We start from the raw sequence: 18,841 nt of genomic DNA, 5'->3' as shown, positions 1-18,841 counted from the left end.
TTTTTGTGAAAAAAATATTCGGTATTTTGATCATAACATTGGAAATAATTACCCAAATATGGAATGTTATACATCGTTGAGTTTGTTTTTTAATTTCCAATCGATCTGCATTCAAGTTTGGGAATTCTAGGATTTTTAAATTTTTTGCTAATTTTGATGATGTTACCCCTTACAAAAAATGCAAAAATTTACCCAAAAACTAATTTTCCTAAATCCTTCAAAAAGTGATAGGGATCGTTAGCATTGGTAATTAGCTGCTCAAAACAGTTATTCTTTCATCTATATGACATTTTATAGAGAAGTTATGACGAAAATACCGTATGTAAAATCAAGTTTTTGGCAAAAGCGATTTTTCCGAATTTTGGTCATCAAATAATTCGTTTTTTTGCCACAACTTTAAAAATAATTGACTGAATATGGAATGTCATACCTCAATGAGCTCGTAATTAAATTTCCAATCAAACTGTGCCAAAAAATAGGAATTCTAAATTTTTGCCATTTTATGCAAATTTTGATGATGTTACCCCTTACAAAAAATGTGAAAATTTGGCCAAAAATTAATTTTACAAAATCCGTTCAAAAGTGAAAGGGGTTGTTAGTATTGGTTATAAGGAGTATAAAATGGTACTTCTTTTTGCTCTGTGACCATTTTTAGTCAAGTTATAGCCAAAAAAGCGAACTTGAAAATGGAGTTTTTTGCCAAAAATAGTTTCTAGATTTTTGGTGAAAAAAATATTCGGTATTTTGATCATAACATTGGAAATAATTACCCAAATATGGAATGTCATATCTCGTTGAGTTTGCTTTTTAAATTACAATCGATTTGCATTCAAGTTTGGGAATTCTAGGATTTTTCAATTTTTTGCAAATTTTTATGATGTTACCCCTTACAAAAAATGCGAAAATTTGGCCAAAAATTAATTTTACAAAATCAGGTTAACAGTAACAGGGGTTATTAGTATTGGTTATAAGGAGTATAAAATGGTAATTCTTTTTGCTCTGTGACCATTTTTAGTCAAGTTATACCCAAAAAAAACTCCAACAAAATATTGATTTTCTTGCGGAATTTTAGGCTTTTTCATTTTTTTTGCTAATAATACAAATTTTTAAGTTTGACTAGAAACGGACGAACTAGCAGCGTTTATATTTGCGCCTTTTTTAGGCGGAGAAGTGACAAGTTAAGGCATTTCCTAAACGAACCTACCCAACTTAACTCAGAATTATCTTCATCTTCTGCATTTAAATTCTCATTATCCTGCGAGTGAGAGATGAACTGAGGCAGTGTGCGAGCGAGCCAGATGGATCGGATGAGCGGGAGGGCGCTATGTAGTAATGATAATATATCTAATATGTGCGTGAGAGTGTCCTTCAGTGCTAGTGTGTGTGTGTGTGTGTGTGTGTGGGAGAGGCAACAACTGTGCACAAATTTGCGCTAAATAATTTAATTATAAGGGCATCAAAAATAACAGCGAAAGAAACCGAAAAGTAAAGTAAACAAAAGGATAACACAGCAAAAAAAAAAGTTTAAGGTTATATCATATGTTTTTTGATTTCATAAAAAATTTTTATAAGTTTTTATGAAATAAATATAATAATGGAAATATTGTTGAAAGCTAAACTAAATGTAAACATTTTTACAATTTTGTTCGAAAATCAAGTCAATTAAACTCATTTTACTTCTACCAAGTTTTAAACACAAATTCACTTTTTGGACCTCAAAAAGGATATATTTTGAGGTGAGGAAAAGCAGACGCGGAATGCCGATGCCTCGAACAATGTTAGTTTTCGGTTTTTTTTTTTTTTAAATTCAACCCGGCGTCCCTTTGTAAAGCCCACCCACTAACGTCATTAAAAATTTTGCACATAATAGTTTATGCGTTGTTGTTGTTGCTGGTGTTATCGTATTACGTAATAGTTTCAAGCGCGCTGCCATGCGCTAATTAATGACGTAAAATATTTGCCCATCATCATCATCATCATCATCATCCCGCTGAAAAGGGGAAACACCGGGAGAAAATGCGGAAAACAAAAGTGTTGGGCCCTGCCATCCTGCAGCTTGTCGTCAATTATGAAAACTTTTTTAGCACGCCCTCTACCAAGTGTATGGGTGTGTGTGTGTGTGTGTTAGTGTGTTGGTGGAAAATTCTCAATGTGTGTGTGCCTCTCTGAATGTGTGTGCGTTCAGTTACATCCTCAACAAGTGTGTGTTGAACCAACCACCACCCAACCACCAACGAAATCCCTCATGAAATCCGCATTAACACACGAAGAGTGTGCCACCAAGTTGATCTTATCAAAAGCATTGCCTACTCTTAGGCGCTTCACAAGGATACACTTGCCAGGCAATGAGATTATCGCAGATTTATTTAGTCGTTTTCGGATTCCATGAAGCGAAAATGTTTATATAGATTGTGTTTATGCGATTAATCCAGAAGCTATTTTACTTTTTGTATAAATAAATAAAACATAAAATTCAAGTCAAGAGGCAAAATAGAGTACAATTGAATGAGTATGCTTAACTTGTTTGGTTTTCCAACAACGTGCCACATTGTTCACAGATTTTCTTTCCGTCTTGCTGCTGGCTCTGCTTTTGGCTAATCATCTTGGGGGATTCGCGGCCATAAACAGTTCGTTATTCTAGGTGGATTTGTGTTGGCATTAGGCTAATGCCCCAAAATGCCACTTTGTCTAAGCCTGGGGTAACACAAAAAAAAAAACAGAAAAAACAGAAAAAAAGAAGCTAAATCAGTCCGAAAATGTTTGCCAGATTTATGCGATTTTTGCCACGCTTTATTCAGCATTTCCACACAAACGCACGAGTAAGCAAACATATTTTTTAATTAAAAACCAAAAGTGAATTGGTCAAATTGCAGTCGGCTGACCGGAGGAAATGCATCCAATTGAATGCATTTTGTTGACAGCCCGAAATGCCCGAGGGCCTCTTCCGCGTCATATCATGTTAGACAAACTCATTAAACGGCTGCCGCATGCAAAAAAAAATATGCGAAACTTGACTAGTTAAATACGATGCGGATCGCACAATTCAAAAAAAAAAAAAAAAACATTTCAATATGTATACAAAATAAAAGATTTTATAATTAATACACCATAATGGGATTTAAAATCAATGTTACCAGTGACTAAGTGAGTGCTTTACTGCTAAGTAATCTCGGTAACTCCACTTTACAGAGCATTCACCGTAAACGAATGGAATTTTGCTTTATTATATGCAAATGTCTCCCAGCTTGTTTGCTCTACATTTTTGTGGAAATCCATTTGGGTTTGTGTGTGTGCGGGGTTGTGTGTGTGTGTGTGTGTAATAATACATAATTGCATGCCGTACACTTACACGAGTGCAGGACTCGTAAGTGACGCAATGGAGCGTGCAATTCCCAAAGCCAAATCATCATCAGATGAAATCATTTTACACTTTTCGTGTTTACTTAAGCGTGAGCCAACTTTATGAATGTTTTTCAGTGTGCGAAAAGTACTAAGACAAACAGCAAATCCACTTGCGCACTCACACTCACTCACTCACACACACACACACACAGCCACAACTATGGTGTAAAAACGGTGTAAAAATTCACGTAGCACAGTCACAAAATTGCAATATTTTTTTCATTTTTTTTCTTTGTAGCAGCAAAGCGAGGGCAAGGACACAGGTTGGTACTCGAAGAAAAAAAAAAAAACCGCAACGTGCGACAATTTTTGGCATTTTCACACTTTATGCGATGAACAGGATGAGAATCTAAGGCAGCCGGAGCAACCAAAATGTGTTGAGCCAAAAAGGTAAACCAAATTGTGGGGCTACGGGCACTGCATTTTATTTTACACAACCTCCATTCAAACGCCATTATTGGCGTAAATTTGATTGAAGATTTGCCAATTATTTTGAGAGTAGAAAACGTTAGTATATGCACATGGTACAGTTTTTATAAAATTTAATTTCATTCATGCACATGCAATTAGCTTGGTTTTCTTAATAATTGGTCAAAGCAAAGCTTAAAAGTATAAAGTGACTTAGACCAAGTGAAATACATACATTTCTTATACATCGAAGCATTAGAAAAAAAAAAGAATGCCATCCTTGGACTGGTAGGACTCCTTTCATATCTTCTTTTACGATACCGCCCGTCTAAGTGCTTTTCCCTTTTTGCATCATCCATTCGAGTTGCGGTTGCTGCAACCCCATCAATCCAGAAACACCATCGACCATTCTGCACCACTCTCGACAAGTCATGTGCAATTCATAAATGCATCTGCAATCGTCCAGCCCATTCGAAAGATATATGGTGTATACTATATGCTATATGCTATTTGCTATATGCACTGTGTCTCAAGTCGGAGCACTTAGACGACCAAAAAAAAAAAAAAACAAAAAAAATGGTGGAATTGTGGAGAGTGGAAAAGCAGTATGGACACATGACAGCATTCTATTCCATGTGGCCGCTCTGCTACTCTTGCTAATCAAATCGGGCGCCAAGTCTTTTGTTGTGCAACGGAGGCAAAAAGGGACAGGATGTGTGGTATCTACTCAGGTGGCTTTCACTCCTTTTCCTTACTGCCATTTCTCGTTTCTTTTTTTTTTTGGTTGTGGGTCAATCACCAGACAACAAACACACGGTGACATGGAATAGATGTCTAGGCTACATGTTGTCCATGAAATGATTGAATGGAGAAAACACACAAGAGACGATAGAACGCAGGACGAAGGGTGCGAGGGGGTACCAGCACCCATCATCACATATGAAATGACAAGAAAAAATTGCTGAAAATATATTTGAATGAATTGAATGCAAACACATGTCCCTCCATTGGCGCCCAACGTGTTTCCTGCACGGCAAAAGAAAACATGATGTTTTTTGAGAAAATCTCTGGTTAACGTGTCTAAAAGTATGCAATAAACATTCTTTTAGTTGTCTTAGATACTTTTCTAGCTTGGCGATTAAGCCAAAGATTATAAGTTAAAAATTATACGTTTCTAAACAGGTTGAATGGAAACTCACGAAAATAAAGCGCAGAAGTGATTTTTATAACACAATGCTATTTTTTTTTTCCAGTTACCAAGATTTTTTCACCGTGTATCCTGTCGGCGCATTTCAAACACGTGATCGATCTTTGGGACGATGGGCGTGGCTGGGTACGGATGAATTTTCGGGCCTTTTTGGATGAATATCTGGAGGATGGGGCGCATTGAGGAGGAAAGCCTGCTCAGGTGTCTTTTGGAGCAAGTTTTCGTGCCAAAGTTTGTTCAGCACAAACATCAAATGTTGCGCTTCCCTCTCGCTATCCACTTTGTCGCCTATCTCTTTCACTCACCAGTGCAGTTTTCTTTTATTTTTCCCCGTTTTTGCGCCGCTTTTCATGTTTTCTGTTGGTTTGTTTGTTTGTTTGCCTGTTTGTTTGCCTGTTTGAGTTGCTGTTAGAATTATTTTTTCCACTAACGCAAAGCCGCGCCGCTCACACACACACACACACGCACACGCACACACACACGCACACACACAGCGCAGATACATTGTGCGATAGGTGCATATGTGGCACTCGTCCTTGTTTGCGAGTACATATGAAAAACAAACAAGCATGGATTTAATGCAGCTCTCCTTTGCTTCTTCACTTCTTATCCCTCCTCGTCTCTTTATCGTCTTAAGTCGACTGCTTTTTCTCTCTGTGTGCTTATGCTTGTGCCTTTGTATGGATGTGTGTGTGTGTGTTGTCCTGGTCCAGAACGCTTCGTTAACTTGGCAAATTCCCTTGTCCTGCCATTTATTACCCCAAGACAGTTCTCGTTGTCTGCTGCGTCACTATATCAATCTATATACGCCGGCCAGCACCAACCAAGAGAACGCCAATCCTTACGAGGACCAACAACAATTGGAATTTATCGAGCCGTAGGATCATCTATTCCCTGTAAAGGCAATAACTACTACCTTGCTCTATAAGAAGGAGAAAAAAATGTCCTTACAAGATGCACAAAAGCCCTGATCAGTTCACTCTTTCTTTATGCTAACTATGCACATATAGTGCCTTCAAAACTAAAAAAAAAAACTAAAAAAAAAAGACGCTCTTTATCCATCTTCTTTGAACTGCAGTAATCGTGTTTTTATCTTGAAATTAAGCAACCAACTGCTTTATCTGTATCTGTCACTGCAGCTGCAGCTGTATCTGTATCTGCAGCACCTGTATCGCCTGCATTATATCCATGTCCATCACTTGCATAGAACCCTAATGAAGCAATAGTCAAACAGAGAGTGAAATCAGAGAATCAAAACCATTCTCGCACAGGCCAAATGGGGGAATCCCGTCTCCTTTGTGTGATTCCCCTTTTTTTTGCCAGCAGCAGCATTTGGCATGCGACCATCACTAAATCAGAATCACAAACGCATATCACTCAAGTTTATGCGCCTGCCTTTTATGCTTTTGTGCTAACAAATTAAGCAAATTATTTGTTTGTATTTGGAAAACATACTTAAGATAAAAATCGTGCGATTTTAAAGGTTTCTAAATATTCTCCAAACTCTGTTCATTACATATTTAAAGTATCCAAGTTTGAAATCACTTCAAGTACGCTGGTTATTATTTTCGAATTAATTTTGCAAACACAAGAGGCGTATAAACGTAGTGTCAGCTGGCTCAAAAGTTCACCTGTCAGTTGCTCCTCGTCCTTGGACAAGGAAATTTTACTTTGGCTTTCGCTTTGCTTTGCTTTTGCCTCTGATTTAGTCAGCTCAGGTGAATGATATAAACTTAATTGCGGAAATTGGGTTAAAAAAAAGAAAATTACAAGTGCGGGATGGGGAAAAGGCAGAAAGAACTTTGACACATGTGCGGGTTAAACAAATTTATGTGCGTCCAAGTGAGTGTGCGAGTGTGTGTCGTCGTTCATTGACTTGACTTGACTTTACTTTGCCCATTGGCAGGAATAAAAATGGGAGCAAGGCGAAAGTTTTTCGCACACGTCGCAAAGGAACCCTCTCCATGCTCCACATTCGGATGGTGTCCCCCTTTTCCCGCCCCTTTTTTTTGTGCGCCGTTGTAATGCAATTTTATTTCATTTCATTGAAGGCAAAAGTTTTCCCTTCGAATTCTTTTACTTAACTTCTTCCTTCACTTGCCGCACAATCCCATTCTTTCCATCGACTTTCCCGCTTTTCCCGCTTTTCCCGCTTTTCCTACTTTCCCTGGCAGGGACAAATTTGCCGTTGCCTAACCCACTAAGACGATGTATGCAAATCTTTGATGTAAGTAATAATTTCCTTCCTGTATGGGGGCGAATAAAAAAAGTGTAAAATATGTGGAAATATATATATATAGATGTACGAGTATGCTCGTATGTACACACATCTATGCAGAAAGCCAACCAAATGGCAGATGAAACTTTGCGATTGTAAATTATGAACGTGTGAATATTGCTTTTAGCATTTGCGAAAGTTCCGGCACTGATTTGCCAAATTCGCCAAACGTCAACGGATAAATCACGAGTGGGTGGGTGTTTGGTTGCTAGTATTGCATAGTCAAGAAAACTTTGAATACCATCATAGTTAAAAGTGGGCCAAAAACAAGATTCCGATGGGCTACGAAATTAAAAGAAATTTTAGCACTTTATTATAGCATTTCGCATTTTGGTTTTGCGAATCCTTTACCAGCGAATTATCGCCTTGGGACACCAAGAGGCTCTGGAATGGTATTAAAAAATCTACTAACTATATAGTATGAAAATCATAACACCAGTTTGGCCATGTAAACAAAGTTATGCCATAGATACTGTAGATTTCATCAAGAATAGAATGCGTAAAAGTTTGAAAAACAAAATGCAAACAAAGGAAATTCTATGAAATCAAACACTAACAGATTTATTTAAATGCTCTTGGCTGAAGGGTAATTGGTAATTGATGAGTTAACCACTGAAAAACGAAATTAATTTAAACCATAGACTGGTAAGATTAAACTGTACTTGCTCTGAAAGGATCAACTCGAATGGATCAAAAATAGGAAGGAATTGCACACACGTATTACGCAATATATACAAAATTAATATTATACATTTCGAATAGAATCATTTGAATATTTTTAAAATTATATAAAATATATATTGTATATATTTGACAGCTTTGCAATGGTGTTAGCATTGTTTAAAAATTGTATGCATTGCTGTTTTTTCATCGCACACATCTGGCGATAACAATGCAACACCCAAATGCATGGAATTTTTAAAAATACGAGCTGGCAAACCGAAAACGATTAACGAAGCCAGCTTGTTCAGATTTAGGCCACTTCCGGAATTCTGGACCATGGCCAATCGATGACGCTGGCTTAAAGCCCTGCCGACTGGCTTTAAAATGCAATTTGGAAACAAACAGCGATCCACTCGGATGCGGGTTTGGTCGACTGCTGTTGTCCACCGCCCCCAACGCCTTGGTTTTGCCATTTTCCGACCCCCCCACCCCCCTTCAATTGCCGTTTTTACCACCATTTGCACCAAACAACTGCCCCAACTTTCGAAATTCAAAACCGCCATCTGCCCCTTGCCCGTGGACATTTTCGCACTCGCATAACTTTGACAGCATTTTTGCAGAATTACAATTAACTGCCTAGCCATGAATGGTCATTGGGGGGGGGGAGGGGAGTTGCTGGGGTTATAAAGGACGAGGGGGCCGGAAAAAAGGATGGTAGAATGAAAAACCAGGAGCAGCAGTTGCAGTTGCAGCCTAAAAGTATGCAACCACACTCACAGGCAAACACTTCGAGTGTGTGTGTGTGTGAGTGCTGACAGTTTTTGAAAATATATGTTAAATACCTAATTAAATACTTAATATCTTTGTATGTATAAAAGTAAACTAAATGTATTTTACGTTTTTTTTTTTTATAATATCACTGACTCCGCCATCAAGTGAAGAAAATAAACTACCTTATTTAAATCCCTATAAGTAAGCATGCAAATTCTTCACAGAAAAGCTCTTTATATAAATTGCTTTTATAATCGGAATAAAAATTAATTACCTTTTGTGGGGGAAATCTGATTAAACATCCGAAATTTTTACCCAAATCCGCTTGTCTTTATTGTCCTTTTAATGCCGTTTTATTATACCCGTTAGTTGTGGCGCAAATGGGTATACTTAATTCGTTGAAGAGTATATTAAATGTATATTGATGCATCATTCGATTTTCGCTTACTACATCACACACTTCGCTACATGTAGCTCTCAATCTGAAACTCAATCTTCGTGGCGCTACATAATCTGACTAACGGGTATCCAATAGTCGAGTACTTGACAATAGCGTTCTGTCTTGTTTTTAGTTCGATTTGTCCTGTTTTTGAAATGGGTCGCCGGCATCACTGCTGTGCGTGTAAGTGTGTGACTATGTGTGCGTGTATGCCTGTATGTATTGTATGTGTGTGTTTGTGTGTGAGCGGGCTTCAAGGAGGGGGTTATGAGGAAATTTGTTCCATTTTACGCTTTCTACACAAAAACAATAAATCGCTCACAGCATCAACAGCGTCAACTTTCCTAATGCAGCGGGTCGCTGGATGTTGAATGTTATATGTAGAATGTTGGCCGTAGAATGTTGGATGCAGGTCCTGTTGGCGAATTGCTAGGGCGGTAAATTGGTGGAATGGTAAAATGGTGGATGCAGCCGGCGAAACGCCAACCAGGATGCCAGCAATTGAGGCTGAAGCCATTTTAACTGCCACTTGAATGGTAACTGCAAAACAAAAAAAAAAAAATAATAGAAAAAAATAAACTAAATATGTATGCATGTGTGCGAGCGCGTGGGTAAACGAGTCTTCGGGGGCTAAAACTGTAAATTGTAATTTTCAACTTTTAAGTGGCTGCTACGTGTGAGGCTTTCCCCCCATCACCCTTCGTTCTCTGAAAATGATGATGGAAAATGGAAATGAAAATGAAAATCAAGCTCTGCATCCGCCACCCAGCTATTTGCGCCCACTTCAGTGTTGACAAACGATTGCTTTGTTCAAAAAGTAGCCAGGACCGGATAATATCAGTGTTGTAACTCGATGTAACAAGAATGCAAATTTTTGAGCAATTATATAACTAAATGATTAGGTAGCAATTATATCAGAACTTAGTCTGCGCTTATGATGTTACACAAAACTAATAAAAAATACTTTTTAAAATGTTAAAAACTTTCGTATCGTCAATACTTAAGAGAAGAGCTCTGTGCACAACATATGTATGTCTTTCAATTAATAAAGAATACCTCAGTTTTAGTTCGAAAAAACCTTACCAACGCAATCGGCAAGCGTAAGCAAGGCTTAGCCGACTTTTGAGCGCTGGCCAACACATCCAGATCCAGGTTGAATCTGGTTGTGATTGAGTGGGTCAGTGGGCGGGTACGGCCAAGTGAAAGTGAAGTAAACGTGATTGAAATTTTATCTCTGACAAGAAATCGAAAGATATATTTAGACCCAGATGTGAGCTGGGTCACCGCCCCTCACACATTTCGCATCTCAGCCGCAATCTCAACCGCCGCTCACAAACGGGGATTTCGATGTGAATGTGAATGTTGATGGGGCTGGCGATAGGGTTGGCTATATGGATGTGTGTGCGTTTGCCAATTCAATTCTTCAACGGGTTACCCAGTGCGGCGTTAACCGTTACGTCGCCATCTTTCTGCTGACTTTACTCACTCGCTTGCCATCCCGTTTTGCACCCAGGCGTTATTTGCATTGAAATGTTGAGTAATTGGAAAACCAATCTGAAGCATCTGCAGCTCTTGTTTTGCATACCTCTGGCACCTTCCTAACCGACCTCGTCGACCTCGCCAATTTTTCAAACCGAAATCAACGTCGCAGTCACAAGAGCGGAACTGAAGGGAGTGAACGAGATGAGGACTCACCGTTGCAAAGGACACTGGAATAAACCAAACTCACAAAAGAAGATACGAAATACTGGATATTAGCACTTAAAGCCCAAATTATATTTGCACCACATGGGAATTCGAATTCGAATAAAAACCGAGGCTTGAACCTATTCTTACAAGAATAGAGAAATTTTGGTAATGAAGCCCCACGTTGGGCGCCATATTTATTCCCATTTGTAGGTGCAATTTGTACCACTGCACTTCACTATTAAATATTTTTCTGTAATTATTTTCAAACATCCTACATATCCAATTTTTATTTTTCTCTGTGTAGAGCTTTAATGGATGGGGCTTTACAGTGGGTCGAAAGGTTGTTTCGCTTGTGGCGCTTCACTTGCTAAAAATAAATTGTTTTTAAATAGCTCGCATCGCTCGACACGCTCGTCTGAGTGTCTGCTACAGACACCGATACAGATACCCCTTACTTACCCTTTATAGCATCGATAACAAAAACAATAGCAATAGTAACACAAAAAGCAGCAACAAAGGAAATGAGCATTGGAGAAATAACAGAAGGCCAAACCCCTGACAAAAGCCAGCAATGAACGCGCTTCCGCTGAAAGCTTCCTCTCCGATTCCTGAACCTATTTGTTAACAATTTTGTAGATATATATGCACGTACGAGTACCAGTTTCTTTTTGCTGCAATAAACCTTGCATGGTTTTTGTCGCGGAAATTGTTTCAATATGGTGTAAATTATTGAACACTTTGAAAATTCTATCTCAAACCGTTTTGGCTTGTTTTTCGGGGTACCGAATTCAGGTAATTAACTTAAAAATAACTTATAAATATCACTACTTAGTCAATCGTAAAATAGGGACATTAAATAACAACGTTTTCGTTTGAAGTTTTTTTTTCTTTCCCTCTATAAAATTTATAAAATATACCTCCAAGCCGTATTAAAACCAATTTACATAGAAATATTCGTTAAATATTACCCTTCTAGCAGGGTTTTCGGTTGTAGCATTGGGGTTTTCCGTAGGGGTAACTAGTGCTAACCATATCGCATGGTTGTTGTCCTGGAGTTCTAGTACTAGAATTGGGAGAAGTGTCTCCTCGAACATTTGGTGTACTTGGTGATCTTGGTGTTCTTGGTGTGCTTGGTACTCTTCGCGTACTTCGACTGCGATTTATGGACCTCGTTGGTTGAGGAGTCTCGGGCTGAGTTTCATTAGCTACCGAATTCTGGCTATAAATCAATTCATCAAATGGTCTATAGTTATCCATGGATTGAAAGCCGTGCAGGGAGATATCCTGTTGGGAGCTAGCACCCGTGGACTCAAACTGTGGCATTGAAAGGTCATCTATCCTCGGATGCCCGGAGTTATTAGAGGTTTCTGCCGTCTTCTGAAAAACCCTGGTCACTGAAGTTGTCGAGCTATGGGTGATCAATGTAGTGTCCTTCAGCATAGTTGGAGCACTCTCATCGGCAAGCTGTTTACTAATGCTTATATGATCCTGTCGAGGGGATTTTATTGCATGTTGCTTCTCCGTTCTAGTAGAACTTGGCAAAGCCGTTGAGTTAAAGAAATCCGGCTGAGTTTGATCTTCCAAATTCTCGGTGGGCATAGTTAATTGATGGCGACGTGGTTGATAGGATACGTCGTCAAATGTGGGCATTGTCACATCCTCCAATCGAGCACCACTACAATTTTCCCGACCACGACTTCTGGCGGTTTGCTGCGGTGACTTAGAATGGCAATCAGCAGATTTATCAGCTTTATCCTGCCGTGAATTATACGAAGGAGCACTCTCGTTGGCCAACATTTCCGAGGGATACGAAATGTCGGGTGGACGTCGAGCTATTGATTTAGAATCATTCATAGCTGATGATTCATTTAACGGCATAGAAACATCCTCCAAACACTCGTTTGTCATCTCGGGTATATGTCTTGAGGTCATGCGAGAGCTTGGAGCAAAACTGGGTGCACTCACATCCTCGAGACATTCGCTGGTCGTTGGTCCTCCATGCGTTCCGCTCACCTTGACCTCAACGCATTCACTGTCCTGGGTTCGATTTGAGACTCCAGAGGGCATGCTAATGTCCTCCAAGCGAAAGCTGTTCAATACGCCGTGCCGAGATGATCCGGAATTTTCGAAAAGCGTTGGCATTGTCATATCCTCCAGGCACTCATTTGTCACCGACCTTTGATTTGGCCTGGGGTTTCGCGAGTCCACGCTTTGGGACGTCAAGTTTTCATGTCTTCGATTCGTTTCCTCAGACGTACTTCTTACGAAGGGCGGCTGACTCACGTCGTTCAAGCACTCACTTGGCAAAGTCATTTGCCTTCCGGGTGAACCGAATACATTTCCATATGATGGCATGGTCATATCATCTAAACATTCGTTAGTAGTCACCTCATTTCTAGACAGCGTCCTTGGCGTAGTGCTTCTTCCTGGTATTGAGTTAGTATTCCTTATATGTGATGGCATTGAAATATCCTCAAGGCATTCATTTGTAGCTTGACTCTGGCCTAAAGTACCAAACGATGGCATAGTCATATTATCCAAGTTTTCGCTGGTCATCGGGCATTGTAACTTTCTTTCTGTAATCAATCTGAAGGACTCAGGACATTCACCAAATCCGTTTCCATGACTTGGATCACCAAACGATGGCATGGTCATGTCATTCAAACACTCTGTTGTAACATTCGGAGTATTTCTTTTCGGTGGTGTAGGGCACTTTCTTTTAGACATTCCTGAATTCGCTCCATATGAAGGCATTGAAATATCTTCAAGGCATTCACTTGTAGCTTGTCCATGTTCTGAACTACCTAAGGAGGGCATCGTCATGTCATCCAGCCGTTCGTTAGTCATCGTCCCTCGTCTGGATCGGTGCACCATCGACGCTCCGCGTCTTGTGCTTTCTAGAGGCATTGGACTAAATCCTCTAGACGATCCTGTATTTTCACCACATGAAGGCATCGATATATCCTCAAGACATTCATTAGTAGCAGGTCCTCCGTAAGATCTTCCAAATGATGGCATAGTCATATCATCCAAGCATTCATTGGTTAACGTTCTTTGCCTTAAGCTCTGGATTCGCCTAGGACCATTTCCCCTAGTTGAGCGTGGAGTTTCTCCCAAAGTTGGCAGTGTACTTCCAAAAGATGGCATAGTCATATCATCCAGACATTCTTGTCTAGAGCTCTGAATTGGTGTAGGACATCTATGCCTAAGCGATTCGGTATTATCGCGATATGAAGGCATGGAAATGTCCTCGAGCCTAGGACCATTTCCCCTAGTTGAGCGTTGAGTTTCTCCCAAAGTTGGCAGTGTACTTCCAAAAGATGGCATAGTCATATCATCCAGACATTCTTGTCTAGAGCTCTGAATTGGTGTAGGACATCTATGGCTAAGCGATTCGGTATTATCGCGATATGAAGGCATGGAAATGTCCTCGAGCCTAGGACCATTTCCCCTAGTTGAGCGGCGAGTTTCTCCTAAAGTTGGCAATGTACTTCCATAAGATGGCATAGTCATATCATCCAGACATTCTTGTCTAGAGCTCTGAATTGGTGTAGGACATCTATGCCTAAGCGATTCGGTATTATCGCGATATGAAGGCATGGAAATGTCCTCGAGACATTCGTTTGTAGCTGTAAATCGACTTGAAGTGCCAAAGGATGGCATGGTAACTTCATCCAAGCATTCGTTGGTCATTGCTCCTTGTCTTGATCCTTGCATTGACTTAAAGGTTTCTACGTTGGAGGCTCTCGTATTGTTAACATACGAAGGCATTGATATATTCTCAATACATTCATTAGTATTATTTGTAATATTCTTAGTATGTCGTCTGGGAGTCCTACGACCTGAAGATTGTGAAACACCTCCAAACGATGGCATTGTTTGATCATCCAAGCACTCGCTTGTGAACTGACCTCTTCTAGGAGTCGTTGACCTTTGCCGCGGACTACTTGCTCTGGATCTACCCGATAAATCTCCAACAAAAGGCATCGTCACATCTTCCAGACATTCATCAGTCCGCATTTCAGATAAATCCCTAATAGGTAGCATGGATTTCCGACTTCGTGAAGTACTCTTACTCCTTGAAGCATATGAATTCCCACCATATGATGGCATTGTCACATCCGCTAGACATTCACTGGAGGAATAAGATTTGCCTATGCTGCGATTACATCGCACACTCCTTCCAACCGATCTACTTCTACGAAATGCTGGCTCACATTCCGTTCTTCGCGATATTTCAGAAATATTGCCAAAGTTGGGCATGCTCATGTCGTCAAGGCACTCGCTGGGTAGGCCAGTAGTTTGTCTTCTAGATAGATTAGAAACACCTGCAAAGGACGGTGCACTCATGTCCTCCAAGCACTCACTAGGCATGGTCATCTGCCTCTGTGCGGAGGCCAACGAAACAGGATCAAACGAAGGCATAGTTATATCATCCAAACACTCATTTGTCGGTGGACATCTGGTGGAACTCGCGCATGGTTTTGGCGATGATAGTCTGCCTTGTCTTCTGCTCGAGCCACGGAAGACGCTTTGATCAAAGGATGGGGCACTAACATCATCCAAGCACTCATTTGTCAGTGTCATTTGTCTTCTGGACGCAGCAGATAGTCCGGGCATTGAAGGCATGGTCATATCATCCAAACACTCATTGGTCATCGAACGATGTCTTGCACTTTGTTGGCCCTCTAGACTTTTACTCCTGGATTTGGTAGACACTTCTCCAAAAGTTGGCATCGATATGTCCTCTAAGCACTCACTGGTCATATTACCTCTACCCGAACTTGCGAATGATGGCGCAGATATATCTCCAATATTTTGCGATGGCATTGTTAACTGCTGCCGCCTTGATTGTTTCATTTTTGATGTTCCCGATATTCCACCGTAAGATGGCATTGACACATTTTCCAGACATTCATTTGTATCTCCATATTTGGTTGAGTGTGCAAAGAAAGGGGCCGATATATCGTCGATATTGGTTCTCTGCCGGCGGCTCGATCCTTGAGAACTGCTCCTCGCATTGGGAAGTGTTAAATGCCTTCTGGTGGATCCTGAAATTCCACCAAATGATGGCATGGTCATATCATCCAAGCACTCGCTTGTCATTCTGGATGGCATTGATCTCTGATATCGATCTGGAGTTTTGCCTCTTGAAATGCCTCCAAAAGATGGCATTGTCATGTCGTCCAAACATTCGCTAGGCATTGTTTGTCCTCGATACGTTCTTCCCCTGGAAACATTCGATATTGCGCCAAAAGAAGGCATAGTAATTTCATCGAGGCATTCGTTTGTTCTTGGTCCCCTTAAGATGCTGACATATGTTGGTTCGGATATATCGTTAATATTTGACTTTGTCATCAATCTTTGCGTTTGGCGACGACTTCGGTTCGGTGACGCACTCGATGATCTTCCGAACGATGGCATGGTCATATCATCCAGGCATTCGCTTGTCTGTCGTCTGGAGCTGACTTTATCAGTTGTATTACGCGCACTCCTGGATATCTTCTTCCGTCGCGGACTTCTGCTTCTGGATACATTTGAAACCTCTTCTTCAAATGTCGGCATTGATATGTCCTCCAAACACTCGTTGGTACTTCGATCCCTAGTTGTGTCGCCAAAAGATGGCGCTGATATGTCACAAAGGTTTTGCGAAGGCATCGTCAATTGCCTTCTTGGACTTTGTCTACGAGATCTACTCCTTTCGAAAGATGGCTGGCTTACATCCTCTAGGCATTCGCTTGGCATTGTCGGCTGTCGTCGCGAAAATACATAACTATTTTCAAACGATGGCATAGTCTCATCCTCCAGAACGTCCTGAGACGACATGACCTCAAAGCATTCATTTGGCATCGATGCTTCATGATACGAGGGCATTGATTGATCCATTAGGTTTTCACATCGCCCTGGTAGAGAGAAATTCAGATGACGTCCAGGCTCACCGCCATCATTAGCCTGAGTGCAATCCATCGAGGGTGCATTTGAAATGGTCGTCTCATCCACGTGACTGGTTATATGGCCACTTGGGTCGCGACGAGTGTATATTCTGCGATGCGTTTGCTGTGTATGCAAACAATTCACATTAATCGCCTTAAAAGAAAAGGGTATTAATTAAATGCTTACATGTTGTTGCATTGCGCAATCATCCGATCGGCGGAGTTGATTGGAACGATTCATGCGTTCTCGAATTCTCCTCAAGCGATCCAGAATCTCATCATAAACAGCATCCACATGGCCTTCAGAGACATCGCACATATCCGGAGCCGATACATCGACCAGAAACTCTTCTCGCAAATCGGACATCTGCGATGGCAGGCTAAGATCAAATCCAGGCGCCGACATATCCGCCAGGCACTCCTCGGGCAGATTGCTTAGGTTAATTCCCGTTTCATACGCTTGACGACGTGGTTGTGCCTGGCGAAAAGTTTCCATGGCCGCCGCATCCGTCTCATCTGAATAAAAATAAAAAAAATAAATAAAAGAAAATCAATTTTAAATTTAGTAAGAAATATACTTCATTTGGATTGGAAAATGTATTATAATCACTTGCAATCACTTCATTCAAATACTTACAGGTCATATCCCTAAACATTCGTGGATGGCGCCATTCCTCATTGTCAGTTAACCCGAAATCGTTTGGGTTGTATCGCCGTGCCCGTCCACGAAATCCAGGACGAAGATGCTCCGGTGTGCTAACCAAATCGACACCCGATGGCGGACATCGTGCCACCTGAATGCTTCTCGGGCTTCTGAAAAGATAGGCCCAATGTTTTGTGTAAAAACCTACAATCGCTTCATGCGAGAGATACACTCACCGATTGTTGCATTCCACAGACCCATTTGGACCGTTTTGCTGCCCTCTGTCCCTACTGTGAAAATCCTTGGGTAAAATGATGCATTCCCATAGATAACTGCGTTAGCAACTCACCTCATCTTCCCCGCTAGTTGTGAAATTGGCTCGGCATTCAATCTGGATGAAAATATCTGGTTCCGAATCTCAGAGGGAAAGTGTTTGAGATGTGTGTCGTCTGGTTCAGGAAAGTTGTATGAAAATCAATAGGCCAGTAGGTCAGTGGCTGCTCCGATTCGTTTGGAATCGATGCCAACCCAGTTCCATTCCCACTTTCAATTTCTTCCTTCCCCACCCCCCCCCCCCTCCCCCCGCTTTTCATGTTGCGCAGACAGACTGGCAAAGTGTGTCAAGCATCCGTGACTCTATTTCTTATCCAATTAAACAATTATGGAGAGCTCATTAAGGCAGGTTGTTTGAGAAGCGCCGAGAGCGGTTTGATTTCATTTTATTCATTTCTTTTTCAATTTTACTTGACAACCACTTCCGTTCGCTCTTGCCAATTTTTGTTTTTTTTTTTTTTCGATTTAAATAGGGCAACGGAAGGCGAAAGCAAAGCAGATGCAATTAGCAATTAACGGGCATATAGTTTTTCATTCGGTTATCCTTCGACTTCATTGGCTTTTCATAGAAGACTGAATCTATGGTGGACAGGACAAAAGATGATGATGATGATGATGATGATGGCGACGAGGTGTTCGAGCCGGCTAAGCGCGCCAAGTCGTCACACGAAACCGCTTTCATTTCCGCCAAACACAATTGCATCATTAGCGATGCAATCTCCGTTACTTAACGTAACCGCAACATGCCGGAAATGAAATCCGAGGCAAGCTGCTGCTCCGCTGGCTAAACTTTTGCCACGGTGAACGACTCGACAAGTGCGGCTGGCCGGGAAAGTCGGAAAAGCTGCGAAATCTGCGAGACCTGTACAAAAAAAAAAAATTAAAAAAAAAAACCAAAGAAGGACGCTCGTCCGCCAAGGCACGAGGAAATATGACGTCGCCATGTGGCATAGGAATAGTCAAAGCGGATTGGGATAAGGACGATAGACGGAGCAGGCAGGGACGCAAGGATCCAGAACCAAGGCAACCGGAAAGCGAACGGAATGATGCCGCTGCGCAGGAATAATCGAATGAA

At 40.9% G+C, this 18,841-nt stretch overlaps 2 protein-coding genes and 1 long non-coding RNA gene across 5 annotated transcripts in view, besides 1 other annotated feature; all 3 read right to left on the bottom strand.

The window, feature by feature from the left end:
* Ten-a (Tenascin accessory) overlaps positions 1-18,841 on the bottom strand; it is a 291,517-nt gene that overhangs the window by 210,131 nt on the left and 62,545 nt on the right. The window lies entirely within an intron of this gene.
* Positions 9,043-18,841, bottom strand: part of lncRNA:CR43960 (long non-coding RNA:CR43960) — a 72,344-nt gene continuing 62,545 nt past the window's right edge. For both annotated transcript variants that reach the window (NR_073652.2, NR_073650.2), the window contains one exon: positions 9,043-9,708. This is a non-coding gene — a long non-coding RNA (long non-coding RNA:CR43960). The remainder of the gene's footprint in view (positions 9,709-18,841) is intronic.
* Positions 9,243-9,293: a mobile genetic element.
* CG2750 (uncharacterized protein) lies at positions 11,727-17,884 on the bottom strand. Of its 2 annotated transcripts, none has more exons than NM_132559.2 (5): positions 17,783-17,884; positions 17,670-17,723; positions 17,428-17,603; positions 16,978-17,306; positions 11,727-16,914 (listed from the first exon to the last, which is right to left on the bottom strand). In NM_132559.2, exons 1-5 carry the CDS (start codon positions 17,785-17,787, stop codon positions 11,830-11,832), a joined length of 5,649 nt encoding a protein of 1,882 aa, NP_572787.2. In that variant the 5' UTR covers positions 17,788-17,884; the 3' UTR covers positions 11,727-11,829. The 2 variants fall into 2 exon arrangements, with proteins under 2 accessions (NP_572787.2, NP_001259482.1); NM_001272553.1 differs by having other exon boundaries at positions 17,428-17,600.

The sequence above is a fragment of the Drosophila melanogaster genome, chromosome X (assembly GCF_000001215.4).
Source record: "Drosophila melanogaster chromosome X".
NCBI lineage: Eukaryota > Metazoa > Arthropoda > Insecta > Diptera > Drosophilidae > Drosophila > Drosophila melanogaster.
Note: the sequence above shows the minus strand (reverse complement) of the source record. Positions and strands in the feature narration are given on the sequence as shown.

What these genes read in the sequence shown, in the direction of transcription:
- CG2750 (NM_132559.2), bottom strand. An exon ending in AATGTTTAGGGATATGACCT is followed by an intron (nt 17,307 to 17,427) that starts GTAAGTATTTGA and finishes ATTTTTATTCAG; the next exon opens with ATGAGACGGATGCGGCGGCC. An exon ending in ATTGCGCAATGCAACAACAT is followed by an intron (nt 16,915 to 16,977) that starts GTAAGCATTTAA and finishes TTGCATACACAG; the next exon opens with CAAACGCATCGCAGAATATA.